Source organism: Porites lutea, chromosome 2, assembly GCF_958299795.1.
Source record: "Porites lutea chromosome 2, jaPorLute2.1, whole genome shotgun sequence".
In the NCBI taxonomy this organism is placed as follows: domain Eukaryota; kingdom Metazoa; phylum Cnidaria; class Anthozoa; order Scleractinia; family Poritidae; genus Porites; species Porites lutea.
In genome coordinates, this window is record NC_133202.1 from 29,511,498 (window position 1) to 29,526,393 (window position 14,896).

The following is a 14,896-nucleotide window of genomic DNA, read 5'->3' on the forward strand; positions in this document are numbered from 1 at the left end:
GTCCACATGTTCCACAATTAGAATGGGACGTAAACGACACCATTTCTCCTTGGATATTTGCCGCTTTCGCATCTATAATCTCACTGGCTGCAGTTCTTTTGAATGCGTTAATAATCATCGCAATCAATAAAAAGGGAGAACTGCAGAGACTCTCCAACATCCTGTTGTCAAGTATGGCCATTACGGACCTTCTAGTAGGTGGTATATGTGCACCGTTATCTGCTATAGATGGACTATTACTTTCCTATCAAATTATTTCTCGTCAGCATATTTGTACCCTATACGTGGCAACTGCCTGTTTTACAGTGACCTTGATATTTTGTTCAGTTGTCCATCTGACATTAATTGCATGGGAGAGGTACGTGGCCATTCGAAGATGGAGGGACTACAGAGTTATTGTGACTAAAGACCGCTTAAAAATGCTGGCAAAAACAGCTTGGATTTTAGGAACAGTTTTTATTTTGAGCCCAATCCTCATTTCTGTAGCGTTCACCGGACAGACTAGCTTTCCAATTCCAGCTGTTTCCACATGTTGTATGCTAGCACTCATAGTATATTTTTACTTCAAGGTGTACCTTGAAATTCGCAAACGAAAATTCAATCAAATTTCTCAGGTCAGCGTAGAAGTGTCAATGAAACTGGAATACAGAGTGGCGAAGACTACTGCTCTGGTTACAGTAGCCCTGATTCTTTCCTTCATTCCTGCTGCTATTCTGTCTTTATTGGGAAGATTTTTTCCCGCACTTCGTAAAATGTCGTCATGGTGCGTTGGGGAAACGCTAATGCTTTCAAATTCTTTGGTTAATCCACTCATTTACTGCTACAGAGACCGCCATTTTAGGAAAGCTGTTTTTGAGATTTTGAGGATTAAAAAACCTGAAACAAAGAATGAAGGGGGTATAGTACGATTCGTCGAACGAAAAGATGTGCGTGGTTCACCGAATGAAAGGGAGGCGATTATTCAAGAAGTAGATAAAAACATCAGTTTGATAAGATCAACGTCCTCGTATGATTTGACCTCATATCGAGCTCAAATCGAACCCAATAGAACATCGGTTAGGAGAACAAGGTCGGCACCGTTGATCCTTGTAGATGGCAGTTTGGGTGTGGGCCCTTCACAGCGTTCGAAACATGGTGAGAAGCGAGAAACATGATTCAAAATTGCTGGAGAATGCAGGGGGCATAATACGATTCACCGAACGACAAGTTGTGCGTGGTTTACGGAAAGATAGGTTGCAGATTAAACAACTTAAAGATAAAAATATCCGTTTGACAAGACTGAACATCCAATGATCTGAGCCGATTTTTGATGAGGCCAGTACAACGTCGGTTATGAGAACTATGTCGGCTCCTTTGATCCTTGTAGGAAGCAGTTCGTGCGTAGACTAACGCATGACTACCATCGGCCATCATGGTAAATGGCGCCATTAAGCGCGTTCGAAAGACGGTGTGAGCGAGAAACATGATTCAGAACTGCCGACACAAAGAAAGTATCCCCAAGAAATTAGTATTTAGCGCATTGGTTACTCCTCTTTTTTAAGGGGGAATCTCATTTATTTCAGGAGGGATGCATTAAAGCAGAATTGAGATAAAGACAAAAGTCCATGACGTCATCGATGTTAATGTATTCTTTCTCAAATTAATGAGATTCCCCCTAAAAAAAAAACGAAGTAACCGGTGCGCCCTATACTACTCTACTGCTTTGGTTACAACAGCTTCGTTCCTGATGTTTATTTGTCTTTATTAGGAAGAGCACTCCCCGTTCTTTTAAAAATGTCGTCATGGCGTGTACACACTAAACCGGATATCTTTTAGCGATCAACACCTATCCGATATGTGACTCTCCACTCAAGAGATCGGCACGCCGCAGCCCCGCTCCGTTACAGAAATCGCGCCACCACAACCGTTCTTGTGTGTAAACAGGAGCCCTATTCGTGGGGACGCAAAATCTTTCCGGTATAGTGTGAACAGACCCTAAGGCCTTCAAATTCTTTAATTAATCCAGTCATTTACTGCTAGAGAGACCGCCATATTAGAAAAGCTGTACTTGAGATTTTGAAGATTTAAAAATAATAATTATTACATTTTTTGAAACATATTATTCCTTTTCTCTCAATGCGTTTACAGAAATAGAAACCTATCATGGCCGAAGGTTACAATCAATATATTTAAAAATGCGAAATGCTATAATGCTAAAAATGCTATTTAAAAAAAATGATATAAAAATGCTAAGAAAAGCTATAAAGAAATGTTATAAAAATGCGTCCTGTAAAGAGATGGGTCTTGAGCTTCCTTTTAAAAGAATCTAAGGAATTAGATGTTCTAATATTTAAAGTACACCAAGGAACAATGGGCACATAGAACGATTCACCGAAGAAAAAGATGTGCGTGGTTCACTGGAAGATAAGGTGCAGATTTTACAAGAAGTAGATAAAATTATCCGTTTGACAATATCAATATTCAATGATTTGACCCGGTTTTTTGATCGAGCTTATATCGAGCCCAGTACAACGAGAGCTATGTCGGCTCCGTTGATCCTTATAGCGGGTCGCAGTTTAGGCGTAGACGAACGTCCGTAGTTCTATTGGCCATCATGTTCCATAGCTCAAAGAGCTTTCGGAAAACGGTGAGAACCGAGAAGGGTGATCCAGAACTGCTCACAATAAGAACAGATCTTCAAGAACGTTGACGACCTTGGAATACAGGAGGTAAGAAAAAATGTCGAAACATCACTGTATTTTCTACCCAAGAGCCTTGGAAACGCATACAAGCACAAAACATAAGCAAATCCGATCTGTGGAATTTACACTGAGTTAACAAGTTTCTATAGCTACAACTCGAGCTAAGTAGATAGCTGTAGGGACTGTAGATACAACTAGCAACGTATTATGCTCAGTTTTATTGCTCTACTTTATTTAATGTCCACCGTAAAAATGTTTCTGCGTTTTTCTCGTCGGATTTTTTGTTATTTATTGATTTGTTTTACTTTCAGAAACTTTTGAAATATAACAGTTACATAATCTTTGTAAGCACCATTTTTAACTTTAAAAAATCTGATTCAAATAGAGTGTTTTCACTCACGTGGCCAGCATCTATGCAAATTTATTGGAACAAAAGAAAGCGTTTGCATACGAAAAGAGTTCAAATCCCACAGGACCTGTTTGGGACACCAACGTGGCCGCCGTTTCATTGTTTTGGAACACCAATATGGCGACCGTGACGTCATGTGAAAACACTCTATTAATAAGTGGAAAGTGAATTTAATAATAACCTTGTCTTTATTAATATTTTCTACTGCAAAAGTGTTTCATTATTCACTCTACTGCTTGATTCAGTTTCATTTCCATTTGGGAAATTGAATTATTGACATAATAAAATGTTCTTCCCTATGCAAAATCTTCATCGATCACTTGAAAGTTGAAATATAAGTTTATTTGTCTGTATTAAAGTAATTGCACTTTTATTTTGTTGACTAAATTTTTGCCTCTAATTAAAATTTATATTTCAGTTTAAGGGCATTAGGTATAAATTCTCTCGAACAAAAATAAAGCTTATTAAATTAACTGCAGCGGGATAAAATAAGTCTTTAGTGACGGCAATATTATTTTTTAGCCATTTAAAGCTACATGTAAAAGCGATGCTCAGGCAGAAGCGCTTTGGTTTTTGAAAAAGAGAATTCCTTTGTCTCACTCGTTACAAATTTGAATAACAAGAACCATGATTGTAAACAGTAATGTCTTTTTTTGGCAGAAAACAGATTCAAGAAGAAGCATTTGGTTAAAAATTCGTTTTTATTATTAACTTCTCCTTGTGCCCTGTGTAGCTGCAGCTGGCCGTCACCAAAGGTTTAAATTGATGTTTTGTTTTAAAAATGGAATGTTTGTCACAACAAATTAAGCGCACTGTCGGGATCGCTCTTGCTCTCGCTCACTTCAACGGTAGCACCGAAGAAAACGTGATTTGCTTGCCCTCATTTAGCAGAGCTTTGCTTTAAAGTGCTGTAAACGGTGGTTCTAGTTTTTTACCATGAACATAATCCTGGTTATCGAAGAATGTAGGTGCGATTCCATTTTGAAGCTTCCGTGCACTGCTTTCCGCGCACCGCTTCCCTTTGTTGTATCTTATCAGTCAGTCTACTTCAATGAAATTCTGTAACTTTATTGTATGCATTGTTACCAGTTACCATGAACTAGACATAGAAATAAATTTGACTGTAATATTTATTCTATCAAATTGGCTTTAATTTAATTTTAAGAAAAGAAATGAACATAGTTGAAGTTAATCATTCATAGGGCCAATGAATTTTGTCTCAGATGAAATAGGAAACCGCATTGTGAAAAAAAAGGAAACCATAAAGGAAACCAATAGTGAGCATTTCAGCGAGAAAGAAGACACCAAGGTACTAGAACAGCTGACATTATTAATTGTTCAGATAAATAATGAACTATCCATGTAATTCTCTGTAAAATTGAATTTTTTTTTTGTATTTGTAATCTTTTAATCGCGAAATTTTTATAATGGAATTAATTTTCATCAATTATCTTATAAACTCAGGAGAGCCGAGGAGAAAAAAGCTGCCTTTGCCTCATAGCTTGAAAGTGCTTGTTTACTGAACAATCAGCTTTAAAAAAAGTGTTCGACATGGACCACAACCATTTGACCCCATTGTCAAACAGATAAAGGCTAGGGTAATATTCAATCCAATACAGACTTTGTCGTACAACTCCTTCTAATTTTTTCTCTTTTTTGTTTCATTTTATAGGCTTGGAAAATTGATGTAAATTAACAAGCTTTCATATGTTAAAAATATGTACAGAGTTTTTTTAACAATACCAATAGCGTTTTAATCTAATTTCTCTTTGTCGTCATTATGTCAATAATATTTCAATTTCAGTAATATAAAGTATTGAAGGTAATATTGTTTCCATAATTAAATAAAATATATTTTTACAACATAATTTAATCCTAATTAAACTCAATTTTACAGTGAGCTACAAACTATTAAAGGCGATCAGCCCTCTCGAGACTAAATATGCACCCGTTTATAAATCAAACACCACATTCCATTCACTGTCCAGAGCCAGTTGCCTTGTGCTCACAGAGCTCTTGATTTTATCTCTTTTGGTAAACAGGGGGTTGTTGTACATGACTAGGTGGTCCTCTACTTGCCTTGAGCCGTCCTCGCCCCTAAATAAAACGAAAAAGATAAAGCATAATATTTTCTTTCATGTTTCCCAAGCCAATTACAAAGTACCAAAAAAGCAAACGGAAGATGTATCTTTACTCTCGAAATCATGACTTTCGGAACTTTATTAGCCTCACAAAACAGCCGACATTTGGCGACGCTAAAACTGGTTTCCCCGCCAAATGACGTCTGTTCTCAGTGAGAAACGAGGGCAGAAATTCCATACTGCGTCTGATTGGTTGAATCAAATTTCCCACGCGGCACGTCCAATCAGAAGCACTACCCAGATCTGGGTAATGACGCGTCATCAGTGTGGAATTTCTGCCCTTGTTTCTCAGACGTCATCTGGCGGAGAAACCAGTGGTAGTGTCGCCAAATGTCGGCTGTTTTCTCAGGCTACAACTTTACCTAAGGTTGTTGTCAACTTACCAAGAAACCTCTTGGACTTTAAAGAACATGTCGTTCATCTCATACTGAGAAAGTACGTCGGTGGACGGATTCACTCTACCACTAGGGCGTCTGTCCAGTGAACTTCCCAAGTCATTTCCTTTCTCATTGTGTTGCCGTTTATACTGAAATGGCTGCTTACGGTGTCGTGATCTACAGCTAAAGGATATCATGACTAACGTGAGAACCATAATCGACTCAATACTTCATTATGACCAAAACCTTGAATAAAGCGTGCCGCACAGTGAAACCGAACGGTCCCCTGAAATGGCCAATCACAGCAGGCGTCCTACGAAAGATAAAATAATACCGACAACATTTGATGACTCCCCGCGTCTTCACACTCAACAGTTTACTCCTATGTTGTTGTGTCCGTTTTACAGGCGCGCCTTTTACGCCAATCATAGAGAGCACATTTTATTTCAATAGACGTTCGCAAATTACTTTACACAGCTTTTATTAAAAGCGAAAGTTTTTTGATATTTTAACAGTGTATGCTTACCTCAAAAGAACAATCACAGCTATAGTGATGAGGCATAAAAGAAGAGCAAAGCCGCCACTGATCAAACCGATTCGTGTTTTTGTCATCCACGTTCTCCGAGCTTTACTTTTGCTTTGTTTCTCTATGGGAAGTATTCCGCTATCAGAGGGTAGCTTGGATGTAAAGCGGATCTCTGTGCTTTCTAACCTGGGAGCTGTAGTGGGAGGAGACGCTGTTTCAGGTGGACCAGTAGTAACTCCTGAAAGAATAACAAAATGAACATTTCAAAATCAATCTGGAGGAATTCATATTGGTTGAAAAGAGAGACTATAAACAACTCATATCTAGTCTTGCAAATTTGTAACTTTCGTAACCATTCATCAGGAGGAGGCGTAAAATGTGTGCAATGGCCACAATCGGTTTCGGCTAAACGGCTTTTATGGGGGTTTTCGTTTTGTTTTGTCGATTCTTGGTTAAAAGTGTATTTTTTTACCATCCTTATTACGATTGGTAAATATTTTTAAAGCAATTAATATGGCCCTTTTTAATAAGGCTGGCTAAAAAGCACCTCCTTTCCTGCCATTCCATACATAAGTCATTATTTTCAGTAATCCGTCCTGACACTGGACTCCTTCAGTCGATAGAGCGCAAGACCTAGTTCAGTCGATATGAGGAGAAGCAAAACAGAGTCGTCAATCAGTGCTTTTGTGCAAGATACATTGACACTCAAATGAAGTGCGTTTTCTTTACCACAGTCAGTTTGATTCCCACGTCACAAATGAAATTGCAGCCATGAACACTATAAATTGATTAAGGGGAATCAGGAAAGGCTGGGCCAGTTGTCTTTCGTTTTGCTTGTTATGCTTGCGGAAGGGATTTCCTGCGAGTCTTACTTATGCGTACAGCTAACTAAAGTAATATGACGTCATAATGCAAATGATTTGTCATAAACTTACTGTGAAGACACTCCTCTCCTTCCCACCCTTCAATGCACACCTTGTGACCTGTTTCCGTATGGCAGGTGTAGTGTCCTTGATAGCTGTCTTGTGGTCTGCAGAATATCGTGCAGTTAGGGCCAAACCAATATTTGTAGCACAACTTGCTTCCATCAGAGACATCACAGGTGTAGTGGCCAGTGGCATCATCTTTAGAGACACACCTTACGGAGCAGTTAGCACCATACCAGTCTTGGTGACAAATCTTAGATCCGTCTATTGGCCCGCAATCATAATGCCCCTTGGAGTCATTCCTTGGAGCACAGTGGGTAGAACAGTGCGGACCGTACCAGTTGGTGTGGCACATCTTACTGCCATCGCTATGATCACACAGATAATGTCCCTTGGAGTCATTTCTTGGTGCGCAATACACCGTACAGTTTGGCCCATACCAGTGTTTGTGACATATCCTGGTCCCATCTTCAGCACTGCAATAGTAGTGTCCTTGTGAGTTATTCATTGCTTTGCAATACCTCTTGCACTCAGTTCCAAACCAGTTCTCCAAACAAACTTTGCTACCATTAGTCTTTTCGCACAAGTAATGTCCGCCAGAATTATTGTGAGGCGCGCAGAAGAGAGTGCAACGCGGTCCATGCCAGTTGCTATGACACTGTTTACTGCCGTCGGTCTTATTGCAGTTGTAATGACCAAGCCAGTCGTTATCTTGAGGAACACAGTTTGCGCTGCAATTTTCTCCATACCAGTTTTGGTGACAAATCCTTTGTCCTGTTTGTGGATGACAACTATAATGACCTTCAATATCATTCTTCGCAACGCAATACACGGTACAGTTCCGACCGTACCAATTGCGAGAACATATAACGCTTCCATTAACTGTGCACTCGTGTTGGCCAAATGAATCATTTCGAGATTTACAATGCACATTACAGTTTTCACCAAACCAGTCTGGTAAACACTCTTTTGCTCCTGTGTCAATATGACAAGTAAAATGGCCCATTGAATCGTTTCTTGGCAAACAGAAAACGTCACAGTTCCTTCTAAACCATCCCACCAGGCATTCTCTTTTTCCAGTGGTAGTGTTACACGTATAACCCATAGACGAATCATTTTTGGGATTACAATCGCATGATGGACCAAACCAACCTTTCAAACACAACCTTTTCCCAGTTGAGTCACACGTATAACCTGAGGATGAATCATTGGTTGGCTTACAATACAAATTGCAGTGATTTTTTCCGAACCAATTTTGCAAACAAATCTTTTGTCCTTGCGAATTGCAAGTGTAACCCGCCACAGAGTCATTTCTAGGCAAACAATGCACTTTACAACTAGAGCCATACCAGCCATGCAGACAGGCCTTTCTTCCTGTACCAGGCTCACACGTGTAGTGCCCGTGTATAGAATCATCATGGGGTGTGCAGTATACCTTACAGCTCGACCCATGCCAACCAACTCGACAAATAATGTGACCAGTAGTTTTATTGCAAGTATAGTGACCCGCAGTATCGTCGTTACGTTCTACACAGTGTGTGGTACAGCTGGGCCCATAATAGTCTTGATTACATTGCACAGAGTATTGCAGCACTGTCGTGGAGGGGTTGCCTCCTAGAATTACTTGTTGCCACTTTACTGGTGACGCCCAGGATGAGGGAATAACAGCTATCCTGCGTTCATACCTATCCACGAGATCATCTGAAAAATGGTCATCGTCCATAGCCTCGACTCTCACTACAAATGAGCCCTGAAAAATAGATCATTTCTCTGAGTGTGAAATGATTAAGCACTTGTTAAGGCAAGAAAGTCATGAGATCTTAAGAATCGAATTCAAAGCCCATTCATACGTCGTGCTTCCACCGTGCTGAACTCAGTTGTAAAGGGTTCAACAGACGTATAACAGAAGCGCGACTTCAATTGAGACGTCACGTCGTGCTTCTGTCGAACTTAAATATATGAACGAAATATCAAGTCAGCAGTAAATGAAACAAAAATATACATTTTTAAAAACTTATTTCCGAAATTTATGAATTTAGTTCGACACGGAATAAGCCGAGTACCAGAGTCATGTAGCGAGGCAGACTTGTCGAATTGCTCTGCCGAACCAAGTTCAAAACTTTGATTCAAAAGTCGTGCTTTTGCCGTGTTTTTGTCGACCTTTATTTAAAAATTGAGTCAGACATGGTAGAAACACAACGTATGAACTGACACTAAAAACGATTTGATCAATCAAATTAAACATGAAAGTCAAAGATGACCGTGGTCTTTCTAGTTTGCTTTCCTCCTTTTCAAGCCCACACTAAAGCTTATTAAACCCGGGCACTTTAATAAGCAACTCCCCACTAACTGCGGCCCAGTTTTAATTGCGCAAAGCAGTCTCTGGAAAAGGACACAATTCTTTAACAAAAAGTTGTATTTAGTAATGATTGTCAAGGGTCTGGTGTAACAAATACGGTGCCCTGTACAATGATGATATTGTCCTTCACCAAGTGTTTCAGTGATGCCGCCATTTGAATATTTATGAAATAAAATAAATTACCAAGGCCGGTTGCCTTTTCAGTTTTAAATTATGCCCCCCCCCCCCCCCCCCCCTCTGCAGTTAGCCCCCTCTTAATAATGACTGGTAAAAATTAGTTCCCTATGGGTTTATTAGAGAGTTTAGGGTAATACGTCAAATTACCTTCCATGAGGAAAACGCCCATACTACAGGATTCCTTCCACCACTTGAAAACGCCTCGTTTACTTTGAAGACAATATACTTCGTGTTATCGTAGGTTTTTGTAGTTGCATAAGCAACACAAGATCCTCCAGAAGTTTGCTTCAGACAAATGTTTAAATAGTAATCACAGCTCCTGCATGTTGCGTCACAACATTGCCCGTTTAGGTCTACGTTGGAGGGATTTGAGAAGCTCTTCAAAAGAACGGATAGTTTACCTCCTGGACCTCCTGATATGAGTACCTTTATGGACATTAAAAAAGAGCTACACTTAATTATTACAGCGTTACAAACGAGCAAATGAACAGTAAACTTTAACTATGAAAAGACAATCACTAAGTATCTCAAAATCATTTCCTTAAGAAGCAGATTGTTGCAGATAGATCTATGGTTGTCTAAATGAAGTCTAAGTTTTTCTTTTTGTGCTGCGAACAAAAATTTCAAGAGGAACATGCAAGAAATTGGCTCCCTTCATGTGCAACAACTAAAGCATATGCAAGTACTGTCCGTTACTTTTTCGTCAATTAATTTTCTTGATTTTTAAATTGAAAAATTACTCCAAGCTACTTGAGAAAACGTGATACAATAAAAAGAAAGGTAGTATGAAACTACAAAGCGGATAACACCATTTATTTGACACTGCCTTTTGGTGCGTGACTGCTGTCCGGAAGCATTATTGTCAGCTGAAAGACCGACTTCTCGAGCGATTCAAGAAGCCGCCCTCCGGAGATAAACTTGGGGGAGGACAAGACTTTTTTTGGCATTTTCTTTCAATTTGTGACATTAAATGTACTTTTAACAAAAAAAAGGTATTTGTCTTGGATTTGGGAAAAAAACATCTTTTAATCTTTTTAACTGTTTGTATCCTGTTTATCTTTCAAACAGGAATAGGTTAAAGTCTTTCTTAAGTCAACATGAACTGGACTCATATATTGTCCTGGTAAGACCGGATATTTTTCTAATTCAGAGGCCAGGTTAAACTCACAAAAAGATTTAAGTTGATATTTCCCCAAAAGATAAAAAGATATTTTCGCTGCTTAGGACAACCTAATAAGTCGAATCTTAATCTTGCTTTTTTAACTTCCGACATGAAATGAACACTAGCTCGAAAAAATTGCACTTTTGCAAGCATAAATACCGTTTATTACTCGTGTGCAATAATGCTTTAAGTCTTTAGAAGACCTCACGGTTTCAGGGTCACGGAACAATCCACGAAGAGGACTGACAGCTTGCAAATTACAAAAAAACGTTACCTCATTTTAGATTGGTTCTTGTTTATGGTTCTTTAATGGACGACCATCATTGAGGCTTTCGTGGTCATTAAAGAGCTCGAGCCAAACAAGGTGGAAACTATTTGTTGCTCCTTTAACTGTTCAGTGCGCGCTTAGGAGTTCAACGAAATGAGCTACCCCTATCAAGCGGCTTTGTGGTAACTTTTAGTAATGTGTTAAGAATTTTCTCTTGAGCACCCCGCCAATCTAATAGGGCAGCCCTCTCTCCCCTAGTCTATTGCACAGCCGTTTTAAGTGTCGTCACGCAACGCTCCTCTAGGGGGGAAACGGCAGTGTAGCAGACTACCTCTCCCCAGGCCTTTAAAATCACCTTCAGCTGGGGTTGTACTCATGTCGTATTAAACAAGGTGTCCTTTTCGCTCTTCTGTCTTAGTAACAGGATATCAAAATCACCTTTCTCTTAGTAATGGGGCTTTATTTTCTCTGAGATTTGCATTTGCTGTGATGGGGGTCGGTCGGGTTTGAACGACCTTCCGTCCAAAACGGCGCAAAAATGGGTATTACACGAGAAGAGATTAGGAATCTTTTAAAAGAAGCGATAGAACCCTTAGAACGAAAGTTAGACAATCTGAACAACGTATTTCAAAACTGCTTCTTTGGAAATAAATTCTATCTCAATTCTCTAAAACTTTAAATTCTGGAGAACTGGCTAGAAAATCTTAGGATTATTTCAGCTCCAGGCCTTATTAAGTACAAATAAATTTTTTTTTTCTTTCTTTCATGTATGCAATTAAGTACAAGGCGAATAAAGGTATTGTTGTTGTTGTTGTTGTTATATTAAAACTGATTATTCTGGATCAAGTTATGAACAAATAACCCACCTCCTTTATAACCTTATCACTGAGTCAGGGAAAAAACACTCTGCAATACATTGGCGCTTTTATTTCATGGAGTGGGGTCACAAATTCATCTTTGTTTTCACTCGAAAAGGTCTAGAGTCTAACAAATATAACCCTTTGACTCCCAGAAGTGATCTGCATGTAATCTCTTTGTAATTTTAATACATTGTCCGGCAGACAGGTGATGAGAATAAGTAAATGTATCAGCTAGAGGATGATATCTTGATATGACCCCAGATTCTCGTAAATAATGTACAAGGAAACGAATAGCAGCCAGACAGGAGAATTACTAGTCAGATCTTAGGCGTTAAAGGGTTAATGGCGCATCCCCTTGAACCCCTTCTTCGGGCCATGAAGTACTTTACAAGGCACATCACAGTTCTAGGACAGGTGGCTGAAAATTTGCAGTTTTAGGTTTTTATATTAAGAATTTGTTTTAATGCAATTAACGAAAAATTCCTCTTAGGCTTGCGTTTAAAATTCATTTTACCTTTACTTCTTTCCCTTCGTTTCTTCTTTCCGGACACTTGTTCAACAGAGCTGAATTTGGACCGCCTTAAAAACCAGGCGGAAATCGTTTACAAAAGTCAGTATATTTGTTATAACTACATCGTAGTTTGTTGAAAACCTATCCAATGCAGCTTAAATGTTTATGAGCATTATATCACGTTCTTTTTGGCAGGTAGAGCATCTGTGTTCTGGCTTGTATTGAACATTATGGCACGTTATCTGCCTCGAAGCAACTTTTATTGACAACTTAAGGTTTAGGAAATGAAATAATGCAGCTTGAAACAGCGAGGAGTTTCAAAGGCTACTAAAACATCCGGTTTTTAAGTTATGGAAGGAATGTAACTCTTTTAAATTGATTTAGAATGGCCTCGATCGCAAACAGGAAAAGTTATCGAATATCAACCAATTATCCGCAGACCTCACAGAGAGCGTAACAAACAGGTTAGGCCCGGCAAAATATAGAGGTGCCCAGAGGGCAGTAACTTAATCAATGAAATTCTCATCTTCAACTCGTGTAAAAGAGTTTGGAGGCTGTGTTTTACGAATAGGAGGAGAGCGAATTTGTGCATATAAGCATCCTTTCAACGATAGTTGTCAATAAACTGAATGGAAATTTTATAAAAAAGGTATGACTACTGCAAATTACAAAAGGCCCGGAAATATAAAGATACATGAGATACAAACTATAAATTATATTCGGTGCCAAGTTCAAAGTCTATAAAGATGCACGCGAACAAAATGTTGCGAAGGATTTTTCTCTGCGGACGTATTACTTATCTAAAGAAAAAGTTGACGGTAGCTTAACTTACCTGAAAACTGATGAAAACGGATAAAAGTAGCCCGAAAGTAGAGCTCGTAGCTTTTGAAAATGCCATTTAGCCAGTGTGATGTATCGTGAATCGTTTTATGGCTTCAATAATACTAGAGGTATACACAGAAGAAAAAGTACACTACTCAGAATGGCAGGAATACGCGCGGACAAGCTCCTCACGAACGCTCATTAAAATAAGTCCTTCAATGCGGTAAGCACTGCCTCCAAAAACCAGTTTGTTGACACTTGTTCTGATTTTCTGCGCACGTGATCAGGAGATTTCGCGCGTGCTAACGCGATCGAGTTGTGTAATCACAGCAGTGCCGTTATCAATGACCCCTCTCTCTCACGTACGCTAGCCTCGCTTAGCGTTCAGCAACAATGGCTTTAATAAGGGAGGAAGATCACCCGTAGATAAAAATAACATTAAATAGCATGTTTTATTAGATCTTGAGGTTCGTGCGGTTTGTCATGGTTTGCCGGTTTTGAAATAGAAACAACTTGGTTAACTAGCCTAAGAGAGGGCTTAAATGAAAGCCTCGCGGCAGGTTATTACATCCAGATGCTTTAAAAAAATCACGTAAACATTACGTCAAGCTACGCTCGCAGCCTCGATTTTATCTCCCTAGAATTGTAAGGGGCTTAAAGGGAAGCTTACGAAATGGAATAACTAATAAGAACTACAACTCCTCGAACAAGGGTATATGATTCACAAGGGACATACTCGGGTAGTTTAGATGCAAGTTCTGTGTGGCTAGGAGGGCAGGTTCGGCTACATAACTCTAAATTTTGGGTGGAGCCTGGCCTAAACCAAATCAGAGGTGTTCCCTGAGTACTATGAAACTACTTCGCAATTCAAAGCCGTTTTGCAAAGGTCTTCTCCCGTTTTAGAGTTCGTGATAGGTGTTTCACAATGCAACCCTACATGCTGTATGCTATGAGATAGCATTTCAAATAGATATAGAATCGTACTATTGCGTCAGTGTTTCGTGACATTTATCGTTGTTAGTCTCCAAAGCAGGGGCGTGACGTCAGATAAAGCAGAAAAAGGAGATGGTTATGCTATTGATTTCGAACCCTCTGTGTGCAATCCGCGTGTTCTTAGATTCTGGGTCACGATCGAACAGGCACAACAATGGAACAGAAAATCCTGTTTGTTATTTACTTATCTTTCAAGAGCACTTGACCTGGGTACTGACATAAAACTAAAACCCGAGACGGAAGACGAGTTACAAAACAACTGAAACAGCTTCTAAGCGTGCAGAAGATTGACCAAAGCATAATGAAGGTGGATATTAACATAGTACTTCGTTTTGCAATGGGCGAGCTACGACAAACAGAGATTGAAAACTGAAGGACTGGCTTGTTATATGGACAAAAATAGATCTAGTCTGCTTGGACCTGTCTAATTGGGGGAAATAACAAAAATAAGATCCTTAACGACAGTTGCAAAGTACTTTGCTGTAGGGGCCGCTTGGAGCTAATTATATCAGTAACAAGCAATCCAGTTTGACTCAGCTCAACTCAGTACATACATGTTCAGTTCTCTGCGTTTCGCAACCAAAGAAAAATGTAGCGTTGCTGAAATCTTTCCGGTTCACGAGCGTCGAAGGTCACATCCTTCGTCCAAGCAGATCGATTTCTCTTCAAGTAGATTATAAAGAC

The 14,896-nt window shown here is 39.4% G+C and overlaps 2 protein-coding genes across 2 annotated transcripts in view; both read right to left on the bottom strand.

Moving 5' to 3' along the window:
- Nucleotides 1-14,896, bottom strand: part of LOC140928239 (uncharacterized) — a 240,002-nt gene that overhangs the window by 161,417 nt on the left and 63,689 nt on the right. The window lies entirely within an intron of this gene.
- On the bottom strand, nucleotides 4,845-13,404 carry LOC140926809 (uncharacterized). The gene is made up of 6 exons (XM_073376503.1): nucleotides 13,230-13,404; nucleotides 9,744-10,022; nucleotides 7,070-8,810; nucleotides 6,135-6,372; nucleotides 5,615-5,791; nucleotides 4,845-5,187 (listed from the first exon to the last, which is right to left on the bottom strand). The coding sequence occupies exons 1-6, from the start codon at nucleotides 13,293-13,295 to the stop codon at nucleotides 5,043-5,045; spliced, it is 2,646 nt and encodes an 881-aa protein (XP_073232604.1). The 5' UTR covers nucleotides 13,296-13,404; the 3' UTR covers nucleotides 4,845-5,042.

Bases quoted from the DNA above. Each gene is read 5' to 3' on its own strand.
- LOC140926809 (XM_073376503.1), bottom strand. From the start codon at position 13,295: ATGGCATTTTCAAAAGCTACGAGCTCTACTTTCGGGCTACTTTTATCC. The intron at 8,811-9,743 runs GTAATTTGACGT...TCTATTTTTCAG, and splicing joins GGGCGTTTTCCTCATGGAAG to GGCTCATTTGTAGTGAGAGT. The intron at 5,792-6,134 runs GTAAGCATACAC...GATATCCTTTAG, and splicing joins GCTGTGATTGTTCTTTTGAG to CTGTAGATCACGACACCGTA.